The sequence below is a fragment of the Madurella fahalii genome (assembly GCF_045866475.1).
Source record: "Madurella fahalii IFM 68171 DNA, scaffold_1, whole genome shotgun sequence".
NCBI classification, from domain to species: domain Eukaryota; kingdom Fungi; phylum Ascomycota; class Sordariomycetes; order Sordariales; genus Madurella; species Madurella fahalii.
The window spans coordinates 774,027-800,272 of NW_027263971.1; the positions used below are offsets into that span (position 1 = coordinate 774,027).

Consider the following 26,246-nt stretch of genomic DNA (forward strand, 5'->3'; position numbering starts at 1 on the left):
GCGTCTCGACAACACCAACGCCGGCGACTGGGTGAAGTCGGCATTCGCTCCGGTCCTGCGCAAAGAAGTATCTCGGTAATAGAGACACGTCTATGCAGTTTCCTCAGCTAATTTACTGAAAGGCACTAACCCATTACCACCCTACATCTACATACATACAGGCGCATTCAACTCCGTTTGATGGGATAGATCGCCCCGGTTCTAGACCGGATCCCAGCGCGACGTCATGTCCAGGATCGAGAAGCTTTCCATTCTTGGTGTGCGCTCCTTCGGACCGCAGCACCAGGAGGCCATCGCCTTCAACACACCCCTTACCTTGATTGTCGGCTACAATGGGTCGGGAAAGACAGTGAGTCTCGGGTGCAAGTGGGTCCCTGGCCGCTGTCACTGACATGTTACCAGACTATTATCGAATGTCTCAAGTACGCCACTACCGGCGAGCTCCCGCCAAACAGCAAGGGTGGCGCCTTCATCCACGATCCGACCCTGGCCGGCGAGAAGGATGTCCGCGCCCAGGTCAAAGTCTCGTTCCGCTCAACCGTCGGCGAATCCTACGTCGTGACGCGCAATGTACAGCTCCTCGTCAAGAAGAACACCAGATCGCAGAAAACGCTGGAAGGCAGCCTGCTGTTGCGGAATAATGGAGAACGCCACGTCATCTCTACCCGGGTCATGGAGCTTGACAAACTTGTCCCCGAGAAGCTTGGTGTCTCCCCGGCTATCCTCGATGCCGTCATCTTCTGCCATCAGGACGAATCCCTGTGGCCGATGAGCGAGCCTGCCGCTCTCAAAAAGCGATTCGACGAGATATTCGAGGCCATGAAGTACACCAAGGTCATCGATCACCTGAAGGTCATTCGGAAAAAGAAGGGAGAGGAGCTTAGAGAACTGAAGATGCGGGAGACGCAGGACAAGGCAAATAAGGAGAGAGCAGACAAGGTCTACAGGCTCATGAGTCAGCTCACTGCGGAGATTCAGGAAGCGCGAGACAAGTGCAACGAACTTCTTGAACAGATGGACGAGGAGACGCTTAGGATAAAAGACAAATACGAGCAGGCCAACAGCTTCCTGAAGATCATGAACGACCTCCAGACCAAGACTGAGAAGCTCGAGTACAAGAAGGACGCGATTGAAGAGCTGCGTAGCCGTATCGAAGAGCTGCCTGAGACGGACCAGGTCCTGAAAAACACGCTGGATGAGTACGAGCAGACAATCGAGAGAACCGTTGCCGACAGAGACAGGAAGGCCGGACAGTTCCACGACCTCCAGGCAGAACTCAAGCGGTCTAGAGAGAAGCACACGGCCAAGGCTGCCGAGCAGGGAAAACACCAATCCGACAAAGACAAGTACGAGCGGCAGCTCGTCACGCGAGAACGGATGATCCACGAGGCCGCTGACCGCCACGAAATCCGGGGGTATGATGGCGATCTCGACGACCGGAGCATCGCCGCCTTTAACGAGCGCATTCAGAAGATTCTCAACGACAAGAAACGCGAGCTGGAGCGTCTCCAACGTGACAATGCAGAGGAGCTTGATAAGAAGACGGCTATTATTACGGATCGTGAGAGCCGTAAGGCGTCGTTGATCCGCGAACGCACATCCGCCAAGCAGCGCATCATCACAGTCGGAAGAGAATCTGCTACTATTCAGAGTGAGCTGAGCAGTCTGGACATCGATGAAGGCGCGGAGGCAGTTCTTCGGACCGAGATGAAAGAGCTCGAAGCCAGAATTGATACGGCAAAAGCTGAGGAGCAAACGGCAGACCTGGACTCGCAGATCAAGCAGGTAAATGATAACATCTGGGGCCTCGAGGCTCAATCTGCAAAGCTAGCCCGAGAGCTTGTTGAGTGCACCAGGCTTGCATCCGAGCGAGCCCAGCTCGATTTGCGGAAGAAGCAGCTGACTGAACGGCGACGAGAACTGGACATTCTCACAAGTACCTGGAACGAGCAGTTGTCCTCCGTGATTGGGAATGATTGGCAACCAGAGACAATAGAAGCCGAGTTTCAGAACGCCCTCAAGCGACAGAATGCCGTTGTATCCGAAGCCAGGAAACAGAAGGACGCGACCCAGCAGGAGCTCAAGCAAGCCGAATACAAGCTCTCTAATGCTCGGGAACGGCATAGCAAGCTATCCGCAGAGAGGGAAAGCTGCAAGCGTGCCGTCACCGCAGCACTCAAGGAGGTACGGGATCCCGATTCCCCTGCGATCGAGGATTATACAAAGGAACTGGAAAGCATCGAGGCCGAGCTGAGCCAAACCGAGACGGATTTGAAATTGTACGACGAGATGAAAAAGCACTACTCCAGCATCAAAGACCGCGCAGTGCGGTTCAACAAATGCTACTACTGCGAACGGGACTTTAAAGACCAGGCGGCAGCCAAGTCAAAGCTTCTGGACAAGATCGCAAAGAAGCTTAACGATGAAGACAAGCTTGAGCTGATGGAGGAGCAAACCCATTTTACTGAGCAGCTCAAGACGCTCAGGGCGGTGCGTCCTCAGTACGAGACCTATCAGAGATTGGAGAACGAGTTGCCGTCACTGCGCAGAGACATCGACTCGATTTCGTCCCAGAGAGAAGAGTTGGTGCGGCGCCTAGAGGACCAAGACCTTGTCTTCAGGGAGGCCGAGGATAAGCGGCAGGAGATTGACGCGCTGAGCAAGAACGTGCTGAAGATCGCGCAGACACACAAGGACATTCTCGATGCCGAAAGGCAGGTTGAGAGGTCGCAGCAGTCCTCTAGCATTACGATGCGGAGCCCGGATGAGATCAACGAGGAGCAAACCACATGCGCCGAACAGACCAGGGTTGCCCAGGCCAAGCTCAGCAAACTCACTGCCGAGCGGCAGCGTCTGAAGGACCTGGCTGCACAGCTTGAGGTCGAGAGGCTCGAGTTGAGGCACAAGATCAGTAGCGCTGTCCAGCAACTAGAACGGAAGAAGAGCCTCCAGGAGTCCATCCGCCGATACAAGGAGGAGCAGGGACACCTACGAGAAACCATCCAGGAAGCGGATAAAGACCTCGAGGGTCTCGAGCCCGAGATTGCCAGCGCACGCGCTGCCCTCGAGGAGGCCCGCCAACAAGGTCGCGCCAAGGAGCAGAAGGTCGCCGAGGAGCGAGACGGGATCGCAACTACGGTCAGCGAGCTCAAGATGGTCAACAGCGAGATTCAGGAATATCTTGACCGAGGCGGCCCGTCAAACCTCGCGTCCAACCAGCGCGCCATTGCCAGCCTGGAAGCGAGCATCGCGAACCTCGAAACCGAGATGCGCGACTTGACCGTGCAGATTAACAAGTTGAATAAGGAGATTGATAATAGCGACGCGAAGAAGCGGAACATTGCCGACAACCTTACCTATCGGAAGAACCTCCGCGAGCGCGATATCCTTGAGCAGGAAATTGAGGAGCTCGAGTCGCGGAACGCCCAAGAGGACTACGACCGCCTGACCCAGGAGGCACGGTACCTGGAGTCACGCCGCGGCAAGCTCGGCGCGGAGCGCGAGCGGCTCATGGGCTCCATGTCGACCAAGGACCAGGAGTTTGCCCGCCTAAACGACGAATACGAGATCGACCTGAAGGACGCCAAGGCCAAGTACAAGGAGTCTCACATCAAGGTTGAGACGACCAAAGCCGCCATCGAAGATCTCGGCCGAGGCACGTCGGCGCTCGACCACGCCATCATGCAGTACCACTCACTCAAGATGGAGGAGATCAACCGCACCATCGGCGAGCTGTGGCAGAGCACCTACCAAGGCACCGACATTGACACGATCCAGATCCGGTCTGACGTGGAGGCGGGCGCCGGCTCGGGCGCCGGCAAGCGCAACTACAACTACCGCGTGTCCATGGTGAAAGGCGACACCGAGATGGACATGCGCGGGCGGTGCAGCGCGGGGCAGAAGGTGCTCGCGAGCATCATCATCCGGCTGGCGCTGGCTGAGTCGTTTGGCATCAACTGCGGTCTGATCGCGCTCGACGAGCCGACAACCAATCTGGACAGCGACAACATCCGCAGCCTGGCCGAGAGCCTGCACGGGATTATCAAGGCGAGGCAGTCACAGAGCAATCTGCAGTTGATTGTCATTACGCACGACGAGGAGTTCCTCAAGCACATGCAGTGCAGCGATTTCTGCGACGATTTCTACCGGGTCAAGCGGGATGAGAAGCAGAACAGTATCATTGTGCGGGAGAGCATCACGCGGATTATGGAGTGACGGGCGTCGGGTATCTGCTTTACCATGGCATAACGTTGAGTAGATGGGGCAAGGTTCGGAGTCGGCAGTCAGCATGTTGTCACGATATGGCGCATTTTCGAAGGAGCGAGAGATACCGAGAATTCCATTTCTAGTAGGCTCATCATCATATCCATCGCTGGTCACTCGACCAAACCGACCGGACCCATGGCAAGCAAATCCATCGTTGTGAACCGAACCCCTGAACTGCCAAGAAACTCGACCACTTTTAATGGTGAGATGATAAGAGATGTAAACAACCGCTGAGCAATTGGTGCAGTACTGGTGCCAACCGACCGAGTATCGTGCGATCAGCCTCTAGCCAGCTGTGTTGCCACCGTCCTGCGCCGCCCTTGATTTCTTCTTTCCCTTTTCTTCTCCCTTGCTGTTGGCAGATACTCCAGCCCCAGCTTGGGTAGGAGGAGGGTCTTCACTCGTTGTCTCGACTGGGTCCACCAGAACCAAATCCCCCTCGGCGTCCCTCTTCGGCTCAGCTTCAGCGTTGACACTGCTGCCCTCTTCAGGAGCCTGCTGCGGTTCCGTGGCCTTCTGGTTTCCCTGGCCAGCGGTGCTGCTCCCACCAGCCCCACCATCACCTTCCCTGATCCTCTTCCTACTGCTCCCCACGGGCTCCAACTCCTCGGCCGCCTCGCGCTTGGGGCTCCGCGGGATGATCTCCTGCTCCGGACTCTCGCTCGCCCGCTTGGATTTGTCGCCCTGCTGCTGCGCGGCGCTCCGCCCAACAGCAGCCTCGACGTCAATCCCGCGCACCTCAATCGCCCCGCCGGCGGTAACAACGTAACTTGTCGAAGTCGCACCGCTCTGAGGACCCGTATCGGCGGGGCCGATCTCTGCCGGCCCTGTCCCGTGTGGAGCCTCTTCGCCATGCTGTTGTTCTTCGCCGTCTCCCGCTTCGTCGCTCATGGGCGCGTCTTCGTCCGCGGCGGTGGTGCCGTTGGCAGTGCCTGATGGCGGCTGCTGCTGCTGCTGCTGCTGCTGCTGCTGCTGCTGTTGCTGTCGATGATACTGGTTGACGGGTACCACGCCGGCCCTCTGCTCCTGACGCAGCAACTCGCCCTGGGTAACCGGCCGCTGGCTCAGCACAGCAACCGCCACCCCACCGGCGCCGGTCGAAGGAATCCCATTGACCGACACCGACACGGTCTCGATACTCCCCATCCCGTTCGGACCCTCAATCGTCTCGGTGCTCTCGGTACGAACTCTCCCCTCAAGCTGACGTCCCCCCCCTGCTCCTCCTCCACCGCTGGCTTGTCGCTGTTGTTGCTGTCTCTGCTGCTGCTGTTGATGTTGCTGTTGCTGCTGCTGAAACACAAACTCGCGGTTCTGCGGACCAAGATCCACCGGGCCCAGCGGCGGCGAGGACGACCCATCCTCCTCGCTCCCATCCACATCGCTCCCCTCCCCGTCCTCCCCGCCATTCGCCCTCCTCCTGGCCAGCCACGGGATGGGCGTCAGCAGCGCCCCGCCCAGCGCCTCGTCGCTCCCCACCATCCCCATCCCCACCCCCCCGGGACCAACACCAACACCAACACCAACACCAGCACCAGCACCATGACCCGACGGCCCGCCCACGCCGTTCGCACCACCCCCACCCCCACCACCAGCAGCCAGCAGCGACATGGCGCTCATGTCCGGGACGGCCGGCGGCAGCGGGTACGTGTTGGCACCGCTCGTAACGTGCACCACGCGGTCCAGCGCGTGCAGGTAGGCCACGACGCTGCGGTAGTGCTGGCGCGGGCGCAGCACGAGCTCGGCCAGGCGCTGGACGGTGTGGGGCGGGTAGCGCGGGAAGTTTGTGCGGAGCACCGACGTGATCTCGCTGAGCATGTCGGCGACGGGTTTGGGGAGCGGGGCGGGCCGCTGTGAGGGGGCTTGTTGTTGTTGTTGTTGTTGTTGCTGTTGTAGCTCTTGTTGTTGGTGGTGGTGTTGTTGTTGGCTGGCGGCGGCGATTAGAGGGGTAGTGGTGTTAGTGTCAGTGGTGGTGATGGAGGAGGATGTTTGGGCGGCGGCGGCGGCGGCAGAGGAGGAGGAGGAGGAGGAGGAGGAAGAAGGGTTGGCATTTTCCTTGTTTGTTTCTTGTGAGGAGGATGCTGCGTCTTCTGACGAGTCTGGCGCCTCGGTCGGGTCGGAGGAAGGTAACGGGGCGAGGAACCGCGGGGATGGAAGCCGCGCGACGGGTCGTGGAGGTGGGATGTTGGGGATGCGGAACTCGGTGTGCGCGATCTGATTAGTAAGGTCGGGTTAGCTTTGCAAATAGATACAGGGAAAACTTCCTCGGGCAGAGGCTGACCTCCTCGATGCGAGCGACAACCGTGGTAAGCAGGCTCGGCCAGGACGAGCTGTGGCATTCGTGGTTAGCGACAATTGCTCGCCGGGACTGGTCTGAAGGCAAAGCGTAGTACTCACTAGTCCATGGAGCCGTCCTGCGCGACCTTGCTCAGGATCTCATCGCCCGTCTCAATCTCCATCTCGGCCATCTTGATGGAGACGGGCAGCTTGTCGCGTGCTGGAAACTTCCCGAGAAGCGCGACAGGAAGTTAGTGAGGCGCACCGCTAAAAACGCCCCACACTGCAGTCACCACACACACCCTACTTTCACCCCTACTACCGTATGGTACAGTACCGTTACCTAATCGATGAGTGATTAGTTCCATCTCAACTCTTCAGCTCGAGGCCATTCGAGCAAACCTCGTTTGTGCCCTTGCGCTCCCGCCGTTATTGGGCCCCTTACCGCAAAAACGTTGCATTTCCGTCGTGCCGGGCATCTTCTCCAAACTCAAACCTCCGGCCTCCGGTTCATAACCCAATACCCGTTCCTCCCGCCTATTCACCATATTTACACCCAATGAAAGTTTCCTCACAGCTCAGCCATCATAGGCGTCTCGACCAGCGATTGAGATTGCATTTGCAACAGCCGAGTGGATCCGTTGAGTTCTGCCTTGCGACCAGACGATGCCCTTATTATTATTAGTGGTTTGGCTGCAAAGCCCTTGTACAGTACTGCTTGCATCCCAATGCCGGCCAGGCCCACTTGCTCTCCGTAGGGCAACCCCGTCTCAGTGGAGGTTCTGGGCCGGTCTCTCACACAGCCTCTCCGTAGCGCGACGGCCCCAGTGCCGAAGCGGTCAAAGCAAGGTTTATGCATGGCAGCACAGCCTTGCCGGGCAAACGATGCAAAAGCATTAACTTACTGGACAGCCGCGGACCCGAGCGTTATGATTTCGCCATGGTCGTCGCTTCGGGTCTATCTATCCCGTTCCAGTTAAGCATGAGCAGAAGATCGACCACTATTCCAAGCCGCGATCACCGGCCTTCTTCAGCTGCTGACCAACGGCGGATTCCTCCCTGGGGAAGATCATCGTAGGCAAAATGCATCGTACACGCACAAGACCCACAGTTCGTATTGAGAGTTGAACGCAATTGCGACGGCAGTTGACAGCCAGTTCGTCACTTGGCTGCCATCCTCTGCAACCCTGGCGTCATCGCACGGCCGGTAGGACTGGAAAAAGGCAAACGCGAAGGTATCATCACGCGTGTTCACTCCAAGGTCCAGATACCTAGAACCGTAAATCCCCAACGGAGGTCCACTTGGCCATCCGACGCGACCCTCCCAATTACGACAGGTCTGGGCTTCTATGAACACAGGCCCCCGGCAGCGTCGGGAACGAGGCTTCGGATGTGCGATGCCAGCAAAGAGCTCAGCTAAGAGGCAAAGAAACCAACCCCGGAGAAAGAATCAAGGTCAGCTGTGCAGTTGAGACACTTTGGCCACGCTTGGCGTCTTGAAGTTGCTGCGGCGCGGATCCCACTACTCAGAGCCCTACAAGAAAATGAAAAAAAAAAAAAAAAAAAAAAAAAAAAAAAGGATATGCATCATCATCAAATCTCTCTTGCCACTGGGAGACAAAGGCCAGCGCGAGGCGGAGAGAGAGATTTCATCCGCCTAGTTGGCGCCGTGGCAGAGCTAGCCATCGATCAACTCAAGCGACTATGTACAACCGCGTTCGCGCGGCTGGAACTGTTGTCGATTCGCCAACCGAACAGCCCCGGGCAAACCGTTTTCTTGGAGGTGAGACATCGTCACGCGGCCGTGTGGGGCAGTCCTGCAGGCCCATCCGTCTGTTCTGGGCGTCGTCTGTAAAACGCGCTGCGAGTGTAGAAAAGATCAAGAGAAAGAGAGGGACTATCGAGAAGCTGCAGCCTTCGACCGACGGAGAATTAGTTTAGTATATATCAAAACTAGTCCATGACGTTTTTAGACGAGATCCGGGGTCTTCGCACAGCCTCGGAGCCGCTTGTGGTCAACGAGGGGGCTGATGGGGCCGCTAGCCCCTGTTAGGATGCAGCGCTCACGCCCAGAGTTCTGGGTGCCTGTCGGGGCCCCGTTCTCCCTGCAAACCAGACCCTGCCCGCAAGCACAACATCCTAAACCCCCCAGGGTCGCATACACTACATACATAGCTTCCGTCCTTGGTTCCCTCTTTTCCGTCCAGTCGTTTATCATTTCTTTACCCTTCCATCTGATCGTTCGAGAAAGACACCCCATGTAATCTTTTTCCTTTCTGTCTTTTTCCCGCGACCATTTCTGGGACCATACCGCCGACCCTGGTTTAGCTGTTTGGCTTGGCCGGCAGCCTCCGCAAATTGAGTTACAGAAAAGCGTTTGCTGGGAGCCGGGTCCTTGTGTCGCTCGAACACCTCAGCTCCTCAACGTGTTTCAGCCTGCCCATCCGCCGACAGAATTCAAAGCAACGAAACCCCCCCTTCCACCCCCTTTTGACCCAGTTGGCCCAGTCGCCGGCCGATGTGATCTACTGCGTAGCCATCGGCAGGGAAACACGCTCAACCATCGCTCGTTTTACCATCAAACCCCCCCCCCCCCCCCCCCCGCGAAGGCGTCAAGGCCAACCGATAGATTTCCAAACTTGTCCACCAGACCCTTCTCAGCGACCTACCGACCGGCCGTCTTGCCGAGCGCATCAACCACATCCACCACGTCATTCGCAGATTCAACAAAGAGAACGAGCCGCCCGTCCTGGCGTCCCAACGGGAATTTCGCCGGTCGTACCTGGCCGGGTCGCAGCCCATCTCGAGCTTTGACGGAGCGAACAACGGCGTCCACTACCGGGACAGCGCCATGATGTCTTCAGGAGTTGCCAGCTCCGGACGGGGCACGAAGCTCTTTACGACCGAGTTCCTCGCGTCAAAATGGGCCAAGTTATTTTTCCTCGTCGTCGGCTTACAAGCCCTTATATGCGTGGCATTTGAGTCGTAAGTACACACAAAAGAAAAGAAAAAAAAAAGCCACAAGCGAGCCACCGAATTTCCCGGTGATACTGATGCGCCGCCCCAATTGCAGATATGTCTTTGGAAGATTCCAATTCAGTTTAGAATACCAAGAACACGATGGCCTGGACGACACACTAAAATCGCAGTACCGCACGATACCCACTTTCCTGACGCTCTTCATCTTCGGCTTCCTCTACATCTTGGTCCTGTCATGGGACGCCCTGCGGCTCAAGAACACGATTCAAATCATCGGGCTTTGCCTGGCCAACCTGGCCCTGTTCGTCTACACCATCTTGCAGATCGACCAGATCAACAACTCGATCAACCGGTTGCTAGAGGCAGGCGCGCTGAAGCCCGACGAGGTTGACCGGAATGTGTGGGCGCTGTGCAGGCCATTCCTCGTCGCGATTCCGGCCATAATCGGTGTCGCCACCATCGCCATGGGCCTCATCGCCTACCAGCTCTACCGCGAGTTTGCCTGGGACATTCTGAAGCAGATCGGAGCCGACTACCGCATGAAGAAGCGCTTCCTTCACTACCAGGTAAGTTGCCTGTCGCCTTGAAGCCGTTGCTGTCAAGGAAAGAAAGAAAAGAAAAAGAAAAAAAAAAAAAAAAAATTCGGCTGACCCCGAACTTACAGATTTACATCGCCCTCCTCAAGTTCGATTTCTTCTTCTTTCTCGGCTTCACCATCCAATTCGTCGTCATTGTCAACGGCCTCAATGACGTCGAGCTAGGCCTGCATGTGGCCGCCATCCCCGTGACCATCGCCATCCTGCTCTGCGCCGCCTTCTTCACTCGGCGCGAGAACAAGCCCGGCGTGGTACTAGTCATCCTTCTCTACTTTGGCGGCCTGGCCTACTTCTTCTTCAAGCTGGTGCGCATCTACCAGCCGGGCCACAGCCAGGACTACGACGCGGTCCGGCGGTCACTGACGGCGTTTGCCGTCCTGACCATCATCCTCATCATCCTGACCATTATCAATGCCTTCATCTGCATGAGCAATTTCGGCGCGGGCCTGAAGCAGCACCTGCTCAGGCCCAAGGGCCAGGACCCGGAGAAGGAGGACGCCAACTCGTATCAGCTGAACGATCAGAAGCCGACATTGAGTAGTCGGATGACGATTGACTAAGCCGGCAAGGGGATACAAGGAGATGAAGTTTGTATGGGGTAGTGGAAAGAGGAGGAAACCAAATCACGACGTGTTAACGAACCCTAGAGTCTCTTGTCTTAAAAGCAGGCAATTGAAACTGGAAAGGGAAGGAAAGGCAAGGAAGGAAATCTGTTTTTAAGCGGAACCGGGAAAGGTTCGTGGACTGAACTCCACAGAGGAACCCGGCAGAGATATCCCTTTTTTTTTGGGTGCGTTTTCTTTTCTTTTCCTTTACGTCCATTATCTTGTGTAACATTGTTTGGAGGCGTTTTTTTTTTTTTTTTTTTTTTTTCACATCCCGTGTCTCTATCTCTCGACAGGGAAGAGAAGCGACTCGGGAAGGGTGGATGGATGGATGGATGGGGAGAATGGCGTTTTTCCCCCTTTCTTTCTTTTCCTTAAGCATTTGGCTCGGGGGTTCCTGTTGAATGCGGGCGCGCGAGCTCGCCCGCTGGCTGGCCGGCAGATGGTGAGAGGCTGATATTGATGGTTTGAAGGATGTGTCTGCGGTTGATGGAGCGAATGAGAGATGAAGGGCGGGACGGGTTAGACGAGGGAGACTTAGAGATCTCTCCCCCCCCTAACCCACGAGCAGACGAGAGGATAACAATGATCGCTCGAATGCATTATTTTTTACAAACCGTTGCTTTTATTGATCGTTAGCTGGAGGGTGGGTGGGTGTTTGGTAGCTAACCGTAACCTCTCTCTCTCCTTTCTATTTGGAGTTGAATATGAATGGAAGATAGAACAGGCGCATCTAGTTAGACTGTCGGAAATAAGCTCTGAGGACTATGATCCATAGGAGATTCTAACCTATTCACCTACTGTTCAGTTACGATACCTAGAAAGAAGGCGGGGTTTGTCACTCTTTGAAGCTATCGTCTTTCTTTCCCTCCAGTGTTGAGGTAAGGGCTATAATCTCAGACCGTGTTCTGAACGACGTGTCACCGAGGTTTCACAATATGATTGTTGGGGATAGGCTAGTTCACGAAAGGAGAGAAGTGTTTTGAGACTCAATCTACCAATCTCCCAGTGTCATAAGAATGAATCAAAACGCCGTGACCGTTGCCGTTACCCGTTGCCGTGAGATGTCTCCGCCCATTGCAATGCAAAAAAAAGAAGAAGAAAAAAAAGCCAACGAAGCCATCCCCACCCCCAGACCCGTATTCAACCCTGAATCAACTCCAAGACAAAGCCGAAAAGTCTCGTTGATCGTCGACGCATCGGAATCCAGCCCCGTTGTATATTCCCGAGTCCCCCCTTAACCATGTCGCTGAAGAGGATATTCTCGTTACGGAGGGAAAAGATAAAAAGCTGCGGAGACGGCTTCGTTATGAACCCTCGTTTCCAGTGTCTGCCGCCTACCATACCCCCGACCGTGTTGAAAACGAACGTCAGACGGATTGCCGCGCTGTACCCGTAGATATGTTGTGCGCCCGCTGACAGCTCACCGTTTGGCCGCCTTAGTGTCCGTTATGCTGAAATAACTACTCGTATGACCCCCAAAGAAAAGAAAGAAAACGAAAACGTATCCACCGACCGGAGACCGTGTGTAGAGTTGAATCAGCCCTGCCATCTGAGGTTCGGTCAGTCAAAGAGAACAGACGGAGTTCTCCCGCCAGTCAGTCAACAGACCAGTCTCAGGTTCAGGCTGCGGTTCCCCATGTGAAAGGGAAACCGATATTGGAGATGTCGAATAGGATCAGGTCCCATCCGCCGTCGCCTTGCGCTTACGCCTGCATTTCCCCTTCCACCGGCGACGATACCCTCGGCGACGGGGACTGGGGAGTCCGCGGGACTCGCGGTTCTTCTTCCTCAAAATTCCGCGACATCACCGGAGACCCCCATACCAAGGGCGGCAACCAGTCAGGTGACTTCGACTCCAACGGCTCCCACACAGGCTCCCTTCCCCCCCCACCTCCGCCCGGCCCGTCCTAAAGAATAATCCTCCTTGCATCCTTCATCTGTCCCTCGCTCGGGCAATACGGACACTTGAACCTGGTCCCCTTGCACAGCTTCTGCAGCGTCTCCTGCGCCAGCATATGGCCACAGGGTATCACCATGGGCGGGTTCGCATCCGTCGTCTGCTCCTTGGACACGGGGCAGACAAAGATGCTGTGGTAGAGCATGCTCTCGGGCAGGGGCGTCTCAAAGGGCAGCTCGTGCGCCGTCGTCCACTCGGTGCCCTTTGCGCGCGTGGCGAGCATGTACTTCATCAGCTGCGGCAGGGCCAGCGCGCCGGCCGTCACGGCCAGGTACAGCGGGGACTCGGCCGACAGGCCGAGCAGGCTGCAGAACTCGCGGGTGAAGGAGGCGGCCACGTCGCCGAAGGCGCCGTCGGTGGAGAAGGTGGATTTGTAAGGCGAGGCGGCGAGGTTCGGGGCGTAGACCATGGCCGAGGCGAGCTGTTGGATCTCGCGCACATGGCGCGCCTGGAAGCGGGCAAAGTGTTGTCGGGCGTAGGCCAGGGCGCCGGCTCGGCCGTTGTGCTCATCGTCGGGCAGGTTGTTAACGCTGGGCCCTTTGAAGAGCCAGACGTATTGGAGTTTGCTGAGCTCGAATTCCAGGTTGCTGCCGCGTGCCTCCAGCTCGGCAGAATTCGCGCGCGCCCACTCAATGGCCGGCATGAGGTTCCGGGCTTTCAGCTGTTGGAGGATGTTATACATCTCGGCGAACTTTTCTTGTAATTCCTTCGAGTGCAGCGACGACAGGTCGTACTCATCCTCGGATGAAAAAATCGGAGTCGACGGCCCGTTCGCGGCTACGTCATCGTCGCCCTCGTCCATCGGCTCGTCGAGATCGCCAGAGCGTGACTGCGGGTTGTTGGCCTGGACCTCCTCGATGAAGGCCTCGGCCACCGAGAACTGGCCTTCTCTGAGGAGGTGCATGGCGATGGCACGGTCTATGAGCGGCAGGTGGTCGGCCATGGTGTCGTTCTCGGTAGGTAACGGTTTTAGAGGGAAATACTAGCAAACGAGTATGAGACGGGTCCGCGGCCGGGGAACGGGATATGCCCTACCTTGTCTAGTGACCTCCCAACCTTCTTGTGTGACGCCGACGCCGCCTTGAGGTCGTCGTTTACCTTGTCGAAGGCGGTCTTGATGGGGTTCTGAAGCTTCGTCATGGTCAAGCTCGCCGTATGGGGATCCAATGCTGCCATCACGGTGAGTATGGTTGCTGCCGGCGGGGGTTGGGGGGGGGTGCTCAAACTTTCGGCGACCTGCTCACGCGCTGCGCTGAGCAGCTCGATGATCTTGTCGACATCGTCCACGGCTGCCGAGAGCCTGGGCAGTTTGTGCACTTTAGACAGGTCTCCCAGGAGGGATTCCAGCTTTTGCTTGGTGCTGTCCATTGCTCCGCGGGTTCTTCCTCGGTCGTTGCGAAGTTGAGTTCAGGGAGGACTGCTGCTACGGACGAAGCAGCACCGGCATTGTCTGGCCCTGCGCTATGTCGGTACGGTGGCACAGATGGCTGCGGCCAAATCACGGGCTTTGGGCACGCTTCGGTGGTCGGTGCGGTACACTATTTCGTGGGGGAGGACGGAGATCCAAACACCGGACTCGGTCATGTAAAGCTGACGAATTGGAGCCCAGTGCCACTCGTTTGGGAGCTGTGGCAGTGTGACACAGCACTTCTGACCCCGCTGTCCACTAGTGCAGTGTAGTGCATTTTGTGATTCCAACCCTAACCCTCGCTGTTCCAGTGGGGCCATGCTATACCATACCTGTCTTACACTACTTATGTAGACCAACAGAATATGCAACGCTGGCAGAACAACAATTCACATCCAGTGTGATAGAGAAGATATGCACCAGGAGCATATCGGCCCATGATTTTGCGGTCAACATGCTGTTCCACAGGTCCACACTGATCCTTGCCTCAAGAGGGGGGAGTGATTTGCCCCACTTCCCAACGTGGGGATGCGCAAGGAGCTGGCATTCACACAGTGGGACTCAGCTGGACGCCTCGTCCTCGCAGGTCCATTCTTTGGTCCAAGGAATCCAATTGCATCACATGTCAGGAACAGCAGCACTGCGCCAAAACCTTGGAACCCTGTTAATAAAGCACGCCGCGCGCGTCACGACAAGCCATAAGTTCGATTTAGGCATCGCGTGCAACTCTCCAGTCCCCATCTCCGAGACGTCTTGGCTACCCTGCCCTTCGTCTTGGAGGCCGCCTTCACCGCCCCAGCTGGCCCCACGATGGGGCTTTGCTTCTCTCGTGCCATCTCCCATGTCGTTGGCAGCACTGGCATGGATGTAGCCCAGCCGGGGCCAGCCAGCTGCCATTGAGGTCCCCGCTATGCCAGCCGTTGACGTCGGCCGTGTAACAGTCGCGCAATGTCTCTCAAACTTACTTTTCCCACCACAGCCCTCGACGGCAGGGTGCACCGAGAAGAGGAGCTGACGTTGGCCCGGACTGCTTCGCAGCGGCAGCACGCTGCGAACCCCCCCGTGCCCGAGACACCAGACGGTGCTGTAGCTTTCCACGCCATGGATGGCTCTCCCGCTGCACCCCTGAATCCCAACCGACGCCGTGTCGCCCTCCCAGACCCCCGCATCTTCCAGTAAGCCTGCCCCTCCCGCCCCGACTTCAACCCGCACAAAGCTGATGCTCCCCGTCCCAGGTTGCTGGAAGGCGAACCCTCCGTGACGGTCGCCGAGCGAAGGCGTGTCCTCCCCGGCTATGAACTCTACTTGGTCGAGCAGTGGGCGTGCTCGCGCGAGTCGCTCACCTTTGTCATCGTGACCTACACTGGCGACCCCCAGCACTCGGTTACCGTTGGCATCCTCGAGGTGCCCGCAGAAGAGAAGGACTGGTCGCCGAGGTTACGGCTCTGTTTCAAGGCGATCCAGCAATACCATGCGCGGCCGAAGGAGACGGGCATCGGAGAGCTCATGGTCACCAATCTCAGCAGCTTCCCGTCAGCGCTGACTGTCATTGCGGTCCCCGAAGGCGATATACGCAAGTACCGCCAAGTGTTCGTCGTCAACGAGAACCTAAAGCGCCTAGGGTGCTCCGGGCGGTCGGGCCTGACTCTAACCGACCCCACGCCGGCAACTCGGGCCAAATTCATGCAGCTGTACAAGATCAGCGAGAGTATACCCTTCGTCCAAGCCGTTCTCGAACTGGTCACGGTCTGCCAACTGGCGTTGCACATCTTTGGCATGTTAGACGAGGAGTATATCGATGGGCTGCTATGCGACGTCACCGAGAAAGCCATCAACGACTGGTGGATAGAAATCGGGTCAGAGTATTTCAATATTGAGCCGTCCGATGGCATCCTTGGTCCAACCACGGTTGCCGCCCTCCTCGGCACGCTCTTAGGTGCGAGGAACCGGCTCAGCTCGTACGGCGCCCCGGTATCCAAAGACGTGTTCGACCTTGAGAGCACCAAAAAGGGCATCGGGACCTTCCAAAAGTCTCTGAAGCTGGAGCGTACGCGGCGCCTCAACCGCCAGACCCTGCTCAAGTTGCACAGCATGACAGCAAAAGCAGCGGCAGGGGAAGGGGGCTGGGGCGTGCAGAAGGCGGTCAAGTCGACGGTCGCCGGGGTTGGCGGCAAGCGAGGCGAGCTCGTCATTGGCATGGTGAGCGGCCGCGACAAGGCGAATATTGGAGACATCGAGACGTTGGACCTGGCCAAATTCATCAATCTGGCATACGGCGAGCGGCCGAAATGGCTCTGGCACGGGAAGCCGAGAAGGACGCTCCACGGCCGCGAGGACGAACATCCTGTACCAACAATTGGGAAAGATTTGAAGGGCGAGACCGGCCCGCAACGGAGAATACAATCGGCTCCTGTGGAAGACGAGCTGGAGGCCAAGAAGCGGGAAGATTCGCCCGTAATTTACTCATCGCCAAAGCACGCGAATTCGGCGCCTCCGGCGGCCGAGGTGCCCTTCGACAAAGATTTGCTGCTGCGGAAAACTGTCTTCAAGAGTGTGGCGGGGAAGGTCAGCGATGCTCGTTCAGGATTAGGACGCATCAGAGATGCCGTAGGAGGTGGTCTGAGAGGGCACGTCAGCCGACCGTCCAAGGACGAGAGTCCTGACACAGGCCTGAGCGGGCACACGAGCCCCAGTATAGCAACGCTGGCACACTCGTCTGCCGCCCTGACCAGTCCGGTCGCTGTTGGCAGGGCATTTCCTTGGAAAGAAAAGTCTGAAGATAGCGCTCTAAAAGACAGGGAAGGCAGCAAGTCTGTGTCTGCGATAACGAGCTCGAGCATGCACGGGACGGAGACCCAGGCAGTCAACAGGGCAGAAGAGAAGCAAGGCTTGACGCAAGCTGAATTCACCGAGATTGCTAAGGAGATTCGAAGTACCAACGTCTCAGCCCCAGGCTCTGTCGTTACCGACGGGGACCTCCGGGGACCAGTCCTCGCCGCGGAACGTGGCAGTGACAATGCGCTGCTGTCACTTCAACGCCGGCATAGCATCGACAGCCTCGCCTCCCTCAGCCGTCGCCACAACGAAGCCCGCTACCCACGACGCCTCTCCTTCAGCGTAGCAGAAGACGCCGTACTCTGCTGGAATGAGATCATCAGCATCACAGACACGGCCGACTCGGCATCGGCCACAGTCCTGCAATCGCAGGCGGAACTGGCCTACTACCTCTACAGCCAGCTACAGCTGATGCAGACCGACCTCGCCCCATGGGCGGCGCGCAAACTGGCAAGCGTCGAGAGGCTCGACGAGACCTTTGGCGCGCAGCAAGCGGAGCTGCAGGCGCTGTACGCGGCGGCAAGGGAGACATACGAGCGCATTCGGCACAGCAGCAGTGGGATGGTGACCGAGGAGCGGACACGCCTGGCCGAGGCGGTCAAGGACGTCGAGGTGTTGGTCGCGAAGCTCGAGTACGAGATCGGCGCGCTGGTGTCGAGGGTGAACGAGGTCGAGGACGGGGTGGTGCAGTTGGAGGCGCAGGTCGAGGACGTCGAGAGGAGGGCGGACGAGCTGAAGACTGTGCTCGAGACGGAGAGCTGGCTACATTGGTTCGTCAGGACGGTGACGGGGATCGGGACTGGGCCGAATATCACGCGCGGGCCGACTCAGAGAGAGGCGAGAGCTGTTCAAGGGAAGACGTAAACGTTATGGTTGCATCGGTACATGTACGGCGTTCGAAGGCGCTCGAGAAAGGGGGGATTTGATACATTATTCATGTAGCATTGTAAGGGAATCGGATTAAGGGGAACCCATAGCCACTGCAACGAGAAGGGATGTCGCCATTACAATCCTAGTTTCCAACTACCCAGCCGCGGCCACGCCGGACCGTTCTCGTTTGCTCACCCGCGTCTCCCAGGTGTTTTCTATCATACACGACGCAAACAAGCTCGAACAGATGCATCCCAGACCGCTCTATCAGCACCAGAACCAAAACCAGCGCAGGCCCCAGGAGAAATTCCCAAACCAACCGGCAGAGACATCGTGGCCCATCCGTCCCTTCTTGCTTATAGTACGTATTACACGCGTGATCCCGCTTTCCTAAGAAACCGGCCCGCTATTGCCCTTCGAACAGTTCAATAAGAAAGCCGCCCAACTCGAGCCGCTATTGTCCCAACGGAACCCCTCCCCCACTCCCCAAAAGCCCACCGTCGAACGATCGATCCTCCGTTCCGACGGTCGGTGTGATTGGCCGTTTAGCCGTTTGTAGTTCCTGTTGTGTCCGATCCATTTTTTACATGCCGCCGCCGAACCCGCGCGCCGCGCCCTCCCGCTGGAGCTGTTCCGAGACGGACTGGTGCGCCTCAAAGAACTTGGCCGAGCACCGGTCCAGGCAGACGGCCTCGCCCTTGGAGAGGTCCGCCTCGCGGTAGGTGCGGTCGACGCACTTGGCTGCGCACACCTTGAGCATCCTGCATTGCATTTTTTTTCGTTCATGCGTCAGCCGTGGTTTTTTTTGGAGGGCGGGGGGGTCTCAGCACGGTGTGCCGGGGGCGGGAGGGCAAGCGAGGGGTGGAGAGATATACCGGTTGTGCATCTCGGCGATCACCTTGAGCTCGTTCTCGACGGCTGCGATCTTCTCGGCCGAGGTGGGCTGGGGTCTGCCGAAGCCGAGGAAGGACATTTTGATTTGTGGATTGGTTTTTGGAGAGCGTGGGTGTGGGAATACAGAGTGCAGCGGGTAGGCTCTGCTGGGCTGGATTGCGTCCTCTGGGCGTTCTTCAATGGACGTCTTCCTGGATTTCGTATCCCAACGCAACTCGAGCCTGCAGTGGTTTTGCTGGTCTCGAAGCTCGGGCCACGGGCGGATAATCTTCGGGGAAGTTCAATGCTGTAAGCCAAGAGCGCTGGTACTCCTGGCCGATTGCTGTCCATTAATTGGATGTAATTTTCAGGTCCTTAATTCTTAAAAAAAGTTGAAGACAGTGAAATTCTCAAGGTTCTGAAAGTTCAATTCTGGGACGACGACACGGCCCAGTGTTCCCTCTCATTCACATAATTGTGAGTACCATTGCCCCTAGCTTTGCGGTTATCCCCTGTAGGACCTTCAATGATGAATCGCATTATCAAAGAACCGTTGCGGCTGACGAGCTTCTGCTCGCATGATCACAACTGCCTATTTTCTGACCTCGTCTCATCTCATTCGTCTCGCTCCTCATTCGTGGTATCGAGGCCCTGCTAACCTGCCCCAGACGATGCGATGAGGCCAACCCCGAGTCTCCAGTTCCTGCGACCGTACGCCTGGAAGCGGGTGGGTGCCCCGAATCCCGCCTACCTGCACTTCTTCCACCTGGCCCGGCAGCTGGAGCTGGAGCAGGCCGGCCTACTCAAATACCCACGCCTCCAGCACAATGCTGTCCCCATGCGCATCCCTGACTTCCGGGACAAGTACGCCAGGATTGAGAAGGGTGCCGTCGCCGACGAGACAGTCACCCTATGCGGCCGTGTAGAATGGGTGCGCCGCGCCGGCTCCAAGCTGGTCTTTATCGACTTGAAGGGCGAGTTTGAGCACGTCCAAGGCCTCTGCAACCTTGGGAAACTAGTCGACGGCACAACTGTTGACGGCCTCAAGAACCTCACCCGACTTCTCAATAGGGGTGACATCATCTGTGCGTGAGAGAAAAGCTTCCCCGGATTTCATTCTACCCTGTACTGACACGGCCCCCAGCGTTCAAGGGCAGAGCCACGCGGACGCCAACAGGCGAGCTCTCCATCCAGGCGACGCATCTGCCCGAACTGTTGACGCCGAGCCTCGTCCCGCAACCCACGAAGCTCGAGGACGACGAGTCGCGGACTAAGCACCGTCACCTCGACATGCTCGTGAACCCCAGGACGGTAGACATGCTGCGCCTACGGTCCTACTTGATCAAGTACCTCCGCGATTTCTTCCACGAGCGGAGCTTCCTCGAGTTCCAGACGCCCATCCTAGCCGGCGATGCCGGCGGAGCCACCGCCCGCCCCTTCACCGTCTTATCCAACGCCGTCTCATCCAGGGAACTCTCCCTGCGGATCGCGCCAGAACTCTGGCTCAAACGCCTCGTCGTAGGCGGCGTCGAGCGCGTCTTTGAGCTTGGCCCTGCCTTCCGGAACGAAGGTATCGACCAGACCCACAACCCGGAATTCACCATCTGCGAGTTCTACCACGCCTACGCCAACCTCGACGACCTCATCTCTCTCACTGAGGAACTCATCCGCGGCCTGGCCGCCCACTGCCAATCCCTCATATCCGCCAAGCTCACTTCCCTCCCACCCATCGATCTCGACGTCTACACCCCCCCGTTCCGACGAGTCGAGTTCATCCCCACATTAGAATCAACCCTAGGCTTCACCCTCCCGGACCTCAGCTCGCCAACCGCCTTCTCCGACCTCCGCGCCTGCCTCAAAGAGCACAACATTCCCATCCCCCTCGACACCCCGGACCCCAACGCCACTCTCTCCCAGCTCCTCGACCACCTCGCCGAGAGGTACATCGAGCCGCTATCGGCCCACGCCCCGCTCTTCATCACCCACCACCCGGTCTGCATGTCCCCGCTGGCAAAGAGCTTCGTCTGCCCCGCGACAGGCCAGACCGTCTCCGCCCGGACCGAGCTCTTCATGGGCGGCAAGGAACTGGCCAACATGTACGAGGAGGAAAACGACCCGTTTGCGCAGCGCCGCAAGTTGGTGGCGCAGGCCAGGGCAAAGCATCCCACCAACAGTAATAACCCGTCAGAGGAACTAGCCATTGACGAGAGCTACGTCCACGCGCTGGGCTCGGGCCTGCCGCCCACGGGCGGGTGGGGGTGCGGCGTCGAGAGGCTGGTCATGTTGTTTGCCGGGACGAGGAAGATCGGGGACTGCCTGAGCTTCGGGAACCTGAGGAATGTGGTGGGGTTGGCGAGCGGCGCCGCTACTGCTGCTACTGCTGCTACTGCTGCTACTGCTGCTACTGCTGCTACTGCTGCTACTGCTGCTACTGCTGCTACTGCTGCTACTGCTGCTGCTGCCACTACCGCTGCTGCTGCTACTACTGCTACTAACAGCTGTGGCGGGTGAGGAGGTTGGTGAGAGACAGCAGCAGGAGGACAAGGAGGCAGGTATCACGTCGGTGTTCCCGTGATCGGGTTGACATTACTGCCCAAGCCACAAAGCTCTGTACGATATATTTGTATGTATATGTGTACGTAAAACGAATGTCCCGAGGGTGTTAGATAGAGTGGGTGGGTTGGTGATAAAACTTAGACGCCAGATATACCCTGTATTTCAACCCATTTAACCAAGTCTACATCACGGCATCAGCAAACCCCAATTCACGACCATCTAAATACACATGGCAGACAACGCATGCACAAGTCACGTAATCTGGATGTGCTGCTGGGAAAATTAGAAAACGCAATACCGAAAAAATGAGCGTCTGAAGACCTAGCAGTACGCTAGAGGCAGTTTCCCCTTGCCCCATCCGATTCTTTCCCTCCTATAAAAACCAGACCAACGCCGGCTCATCTCCGTATTTTCCGCTCCCCTTCTTCCCAAGAGCCCGTATTCTTCGTCGTTGCTTGTTGCGCTGCTTTCCAGGAAATCTTGAGCCGAGTAGCGACGTAAACGCCATGTCTCGCGCCTGTTCTGACCGCGCCGTACACCAAACTCCCAGTCAAATCCCAGCGAGGATAAGACGAACCGATGAGAGAAGAAACCACGGTAAACCTCTTTCCGTGACGGCTGATAGGATAGGAAAAGAATATAATTTGAAAAGAGAAGAAAAGAAAAGAAAGGAAAAGAAAGGAAAAGAAAGCAAGGAAAAAGAAAGAAAAAAAAAGGCATTGTATGAAAGAATGTTGTCCGACTAAACGGCGCAGATGCGGTGGCCTCGGGTATCGCTAACGATATGGAGGTCAAGTGGCGCGGGTCCAGTTCTGTCCACTCGACGATGGACACGGTCAGTCAGAATACCGCAATCAAAGATAACTGTTGCTAGCAGAGCCATACCCCGCAGTGTTGTTCCATATATAAGACAACTACCAGTACGAGTTGTTCCTGATCGAGGTGTAAGGTAGATAGCTCCGCGAAGCCGCCTGGACAAACTGATAGTATGCGCGAGGATTGACCGACTCGTGGATAATTGGCTTGTCAAGGTTGAAAGGCAGAGAAGCCGGCGTGAAGAGAGAAACGAGGCAGTCCTCAACCTGGGCGTTGTGATATGTGTACAGTGCCTTGTCCGCACCGTTTTGGGCCCGCCGCTCAGCATCCCTGGCAATGCGGCACTCCTCTTGAGAGTTGCGGGCCTTTTCCAACTGCCGCTTGGCGCGGGGGTCGGAAATAGCCTCGATGTCTCTCGCGTCGTGGTGCCCTCGAGTGCGGTCATGACGGGACTTCCGGTTGAACTCTTCGATCCACGCGTTCAGATATTGCTCATTGGTCTTTGCAGTCCAGCGCCAGCGACGGTTGTAGTTGGCCATCGGCTCAGGACCGTCATCCTCGTCTTCATAGGAAGAAGGGCCGAGCGGAAATTTGCAGGGGTCTTCGAACTGAGGGCCTCCCTCTCGATAGTCGAATGGACCGGTCACCGGGCTCCTCCACCACCGCCACCGAGCCAATGACTTTGCTCTCGAGTCAATGCCCTCCGGCTCGGGTGGCACATAAGGCTCAACGCCCTCCCGGGGTTGGAACCTCAGGAAGTATTCCCATGCCCAGTCCGCAGCTCTCACGTCCCAAATGGCCCCGTCTAGAGACCCTTCTCGGTACCTCAGTAGGTCGTCGAGGGTTGCCGACAGCGGGCAAAGCCCTTCTCTCCAATGCTGCATAGCACTAAGCTGAGAAAGCCGCAGATGGCTAGATTCCATCTCAGTGACATAAGTCTTCATCTTGCAAGACCAACAGGTCCCTGGACGGATAGGGAAGAGAGACGCAGGGTACGTGAAGTGGCAGGAGTTGCACATCCAGTCCTTTCGCCAATAGCCCATCCGATGATGATCATCCGGAAAATGTCTTCCCATCCTCCAAGGGATATTGCCTGGCTTGTAGCCGTCTCCGGTCAAGGCAGCAGTGATATCATCGGCAAAAGCTTGTAGAACAACTTCCTTGTCCTTGATACCTGCCCCTAGGTCGTGCTCGCGGGTGATCAGGGCGTCCCTGGCCTTGATCGCCCATAAAACGTCGGGCCCGGGCAGTTGCCGCACGAAACTCCAGAAAGCTGAGCTGTTGCTCACCAGATCCATGCCCACCGTCTGGGAAAGGTCCCAGCACTGCAAGATCAGACCAAACACGGCCTTTGGGGTATGAAACGTCGGCTCATTGTACGTGACTCCATAGGACCCTAGGCGCTTGGAAGACTGCGGGCCGCGGAAGAAGAAGGGAAAGAAGTCGAGACAAATGTACTTAGCAGATTGTCCTTCTTGGCCCCCCGCGGCCCGCGGATGGCGTTGGATGACTTCTAGCAGCGGCTTGAGCTTGGTAACATCTAGCAGGAGGCATCGAGTGACAGTGATAGCACTTAGGTTGGGCATCGAGTTGACCATCATTTCAAACGTAGCGACATCGAGAAAGGGGATTTGGTCCAGGATAATGCTCTTGAAGCTCCATGGGATTGCTGTGATTGCGGCGCCTACGTCACAAGTTAGTTACAAATCATGACCCGCGGCACTCGCAATCCCAGAAAACTTACAAAGCTTGATGAAGTTATGGAAGTTAGCCATATAAGGCTTTACAAGAGCTGATCTGTCTGATTTCTGGGTGACAACCAGTGTATCGCTCCGGACACCGTCAGCTTGGAGAGGGCGGCCTTTGTCGTCCTCTTTCGCGAGAAATTTCTCGATAGGAAAGACGGCTGAATTGAAATCCCAGACTTCCTGATATTCCGGGGTCAGCCTTATCCGGTAAGGGGGTTTGGATGGGCAGCACAAACAAAGCTCAGATGTACGCAAGTCGCTATGCGTTTGCAGGTTCCCGCAAGCGCGGTGAGATCTCCAATGCTCGGACTAAGATGATCGACAACGAGTTTGCGAAGCTCGGGAATTTTCAGGAGTTTGATCAGACCGTTCCCGTCGTCTGCGGAGGACTTGTCGGAACCAGCTTGAGTAGACTGAGATGGTCAATACTGGTTCAACAGACAGCATGAGGGGCGTGAGCCTACCACGATGGACAACTTGGACGAGTTAGGGACGTCCAGGTACGCCATCCTGATCTCATACAGCTGGACTTCGCCGCTCGCCACGTACTTCCTCCGCGCCTGGAGCAGCTCCTGCGGGGTCGAATCTTTGAACAGTGGAGGCAGTTGTGCCCGGCGACCTCTGGCCAGGGCCCTAAGGAGCTCGTACTGAACATTTTTGCCTTCCAGCGAGTGCCACTGACGATCATAGTTGAAGCTATGAAGCTTGTCATCGTTGGTGGTCGGGCGGGGCTTGGCGTGCAATCAGTGTCTCTAACCAGGACGAGGGCAGGGGTGATGGATACTTACATATCTGGGATCCAGTGCCCAGGGTTTCACTGGGCGAAAGTTGTCTGACATTGTCTGGTATTCTGATCTCTGTCGGGGCTCCTCCGAGTTCTCTTTGTTCGGAAACAAGTAGCCCTCGGGCAGTTCCAACTTCGGGAACCGGTCTCTGGGTGTGGCGTTGGGCTTGCTCCGACGACGGCGTCTAGTCCGCTTCTTGTTCGGGGCAACGGAGCCGTGAGGGAGCTCCAGATTGGGGAGTGTGTCTTCGGGAGCAGCGTTCTCTTCGCTTTGACCACGACTTCCCGTTGGATTGGGCTGCTGGGCTGTCTGAGATTTCCGTGGATCGCGAAAAGAACTGGGAGGACCCAAGGTCTCGACGAATCCCGGGTGGGGGAACTTGCGTCCCGTATTTCTCCTGCTCTGACCACCGTTCCCCGTCGGCTTTTGGTTCGAAGAAACGCAGCTCTGGGCGGGTTCCAGCGTGGGCTGCCGGACGCGTTGCGAGCCTTGTGGCTGGGCAGAAGAAGCATGGTCAGCATTGCGGACATTTCCGCGCCTGTTCTTCCTCCGGGACATTTTGGAGAAGCTCGCTTCAAGACGTGGCGGGCTGAAATGATCAAGGAGATGAGCGAACAGTTGATCACTCGGTGGCGAAGTAAATATGAGCAAAGAAGATGTTTCAGGGCTGTGAAGAGTGGGGGAAAGCCTGAGGGATCCGTCTGGAGAGAGCGATCCTCGGGCGAACTTTTGGGGTTGTGGGAAAGCGTGAGGAAAAAGGAAGAAGAGAGCGAAACAAGCTCCCACTTTGGGTTCTTATACAGGAGCTCTGAATAGGAAGGGGCCACCAGCTTAACAGCGCCCAAACGCCGGGTCAAACCTTTGTAGTCGCTGGGCAACGCTAGAGTTTCACGTTGCTCAGTGCTGCGGATCAGGTGCAATGGTATCTTACCATATAAAAGATGAAATTAACCTACCTGCCTCTCGGCAACAAGCCTCTGTGGTCAATTGGCTGCGTATGATGCAAGCGCGCTGGCGTAGCGCTGTGCTTGGTAGTCGTCGTTGGTTAGCTCGCGATGATGCCTCTCCGGTGGCGATGGCGCGATGGCGTAAGAAGAAGGTTTAAGGAGGGGTCTGGGGACAGTCTAGCGAGAAAGGGTAGGAGAAAGTGCGGTGAGATCGTATTGAATCACGCGCTAGGTGAAGAGAGTTGGTAAGCCCATGTAAATCTCTTGGGCCCATCACCAAGATGGGAGCCTTCCTCCGGAATAAGTTTGGGGAAGTCTGAACGCCCCTGTTGATCAGACGAAGCAGATCCAGGAAAGAGCCGACGTGCTTGGTTGTGCGGCTTATTGGAGGCTCGCTAGACTTCTTTGTAAATCGGAGAGGTCCTCAGGGATGTCGTTGCTTGGGTACTGCGGAGAACGGCGTGTAGTCGGTCAATATAAGCGAGTGCTCGCGGAGTTACTCCAATGCCGTTGTTGAGTTCGCTCTCTAGGCTTTCAGGATGATAATCGTTTGGTTCATGTGAGTCATAGAAAGTCGGGCTTTGGTTCACTCTGAGCCACTGGGAAAGCATCCCCTGAGTTTACCTCAACTGGATGGACTCGCAGTATTCTCCCACCCGATTACCATGAGGAAAGATCGCGGTAGGCCCACCTAACGAATCTCCTCGTCCAAGATGGGAGCACACATA

General features: G+C 56.8%; 8 protein-coding genes across 8 annotated transcripts; 4 read left to right on the top strand and 4 right to left on the bottom strand.

Moving 5' to 3' along the window:
• Window positions 1-226: 226 nt before the first annotated feature.
• On the top strand, window positions 227-4,215 carry RAD50 (DNA repair protein rad50; the record flags this gene model as incomplete). Its single annotated transcript, XM_071055655.1, has 2 exons — window positions 227-349; window positions 403-4,215. 2 exons carry the CDS (start codon window positions 227-229, stop codon window positions 4,213-4,215), a joined length of 3,936 nt encoding a protein of 1,311 aa, XP_070911756.1.
• A 336-nt stretch (window positions 4,216-4,551) lies between these two features.
• Window positions 4,552-6,731, bottom strand: MFIFM68171_00234 (Serine/threonine-protein phosphatase 4 regulatory subunit 2; the record flags this gene model as incomplete). Its single annotated transcript, XM_071055656.1, has 3 exons — window positions 4,552-6,477; window positions 6,545-6,593; window positions 6,661-6,731. The coding sequence occupies 3 exons, from the start codon at window positions 6,729-6,731 to the stop codon at window positions 4,552-4,554; spliced, it is 2,046 nt and encodes a 681-aa protein (XP_070911757.1).
• Window positions 6,732-9,391: 2,660 nt separating this feature from the next.
• MFIFM68171_00235 (UPF0658 Golgi apparatus membrane protein) lies at window positions 9,392-10,675 on the top strand (the record flags this gene model as incomplete). The annotated part of the gene is made up of 3 exons (XM_071055657.1): window positions 9,392-9,525; window positions 9,614-10,085; window positions 10,184-10,675. The coding sequence occupies 3 exons, from the start codon at window positions 9,392-9,394 to the stop codon at window positions 10,673-10,675; spliced, it is 1,098 nt and encodes a 365-aa protein (XP_070911758.1).
• Window positions 10,676-12,630: 1,955 nt separating this feature from the next.
• On the bottom strand, window positions 12,631-14,048 carry MFIFM68171_00236 (Regulator of gluconeogenesis Rmd5; the record flags this gene model as incomplete). The annotated part of the gene is made up of 3 exons (XM_071055658.1): window positions 12,631-13,662; window positions 13,716-13,849; window positions 13,907-14,048. 3 exons carry the CDS (start codon window positions 14,046-14,048, stop codon window positions 12,631-12,633), a joined length of 1,308 nt encoding a protein of 435 aa, XP_070911759.1.
• A 988-nt stretch (window positions 14,049-15,036) lies between these two features.
• Window positions 15,037-17,787, top strand: MFIFM68171_00237 (Sin3 complex subunit; the record flags this gene model as incomplete). Its single annotated transcript, XM_071055659.1, has 2 exons — window positions 15,037-15,263; window positions 15,324-17,787. The coding sequence occupies 2 exons, from the start codon at window positions 15,037-15,039 to the stop codon at window positions 17,785-17,787; spliced, it is 2,691 nt and encodes an 896-aa protein (XP_070911760.1).
• A 589-nt stretch (window positions 17,788-18,376) lies between these two features.
• On the bottom strand, window positions 18,377-18,766 carry TIM10 (protein transporter tim10; the record flags this gene model as incomplete). The annotated part of the gene is made up of 2 exons (XM_071055660.1): window positions 18,377-18,554; window positions 18,669-18,766. The coding sequence occupies 2 exons, from the start codon at window positions 18,764-18,766 to the stop codon at window positions 18,377-18,379; spliced, it is 276 nt and encodes a 91-aa protein (XP_070911761.1).
• Window positions 18,767-19,342: 576 nt separating this feature from the next.
• MSK1 (mitochondrial lysine-tRNA synthetase) lies at window positions 19,343-21,177 on the top strand (the record flags this gene model as incomplete). The annotated part of the gene is made up of 2 exons (XM_071055661.1): window positions 19,343-19,751; window positions 19,811-21,177. 2 exons carry the CDS (start codon window positions 19,343-19,345, stop codon window positions 21,175-21,177), a joined length of 1,776 nt encoding a protein of 591 aa, XP_070911762.1.
• Window positions 21,178-22,136: 959 nt separating this feature from the next.
• MFIFM68171_00240 (uncharacterized protein) lies at window positions 22,137-25,129 on the bottom strand (the record flags this gene model as incomplete). The annotated part of the gene is made up of 5 exons (XM_071055662.1): window positions 22,137-23,722; window positions 23,783-23,966; window positions 24,023-24,199; window positions 24,251-24,517; window positions 24,575-25,129. 5 exons carry the CDS (start codon window positions 25,127-25,129, stop codon window positions 22,137-22,139), a joined length of 2,769 nt encoding a protein of 922 aa, XP_070911763.1.
• Window positions 25,130-26,246: the final 1,117 nt, after the last annotated feature.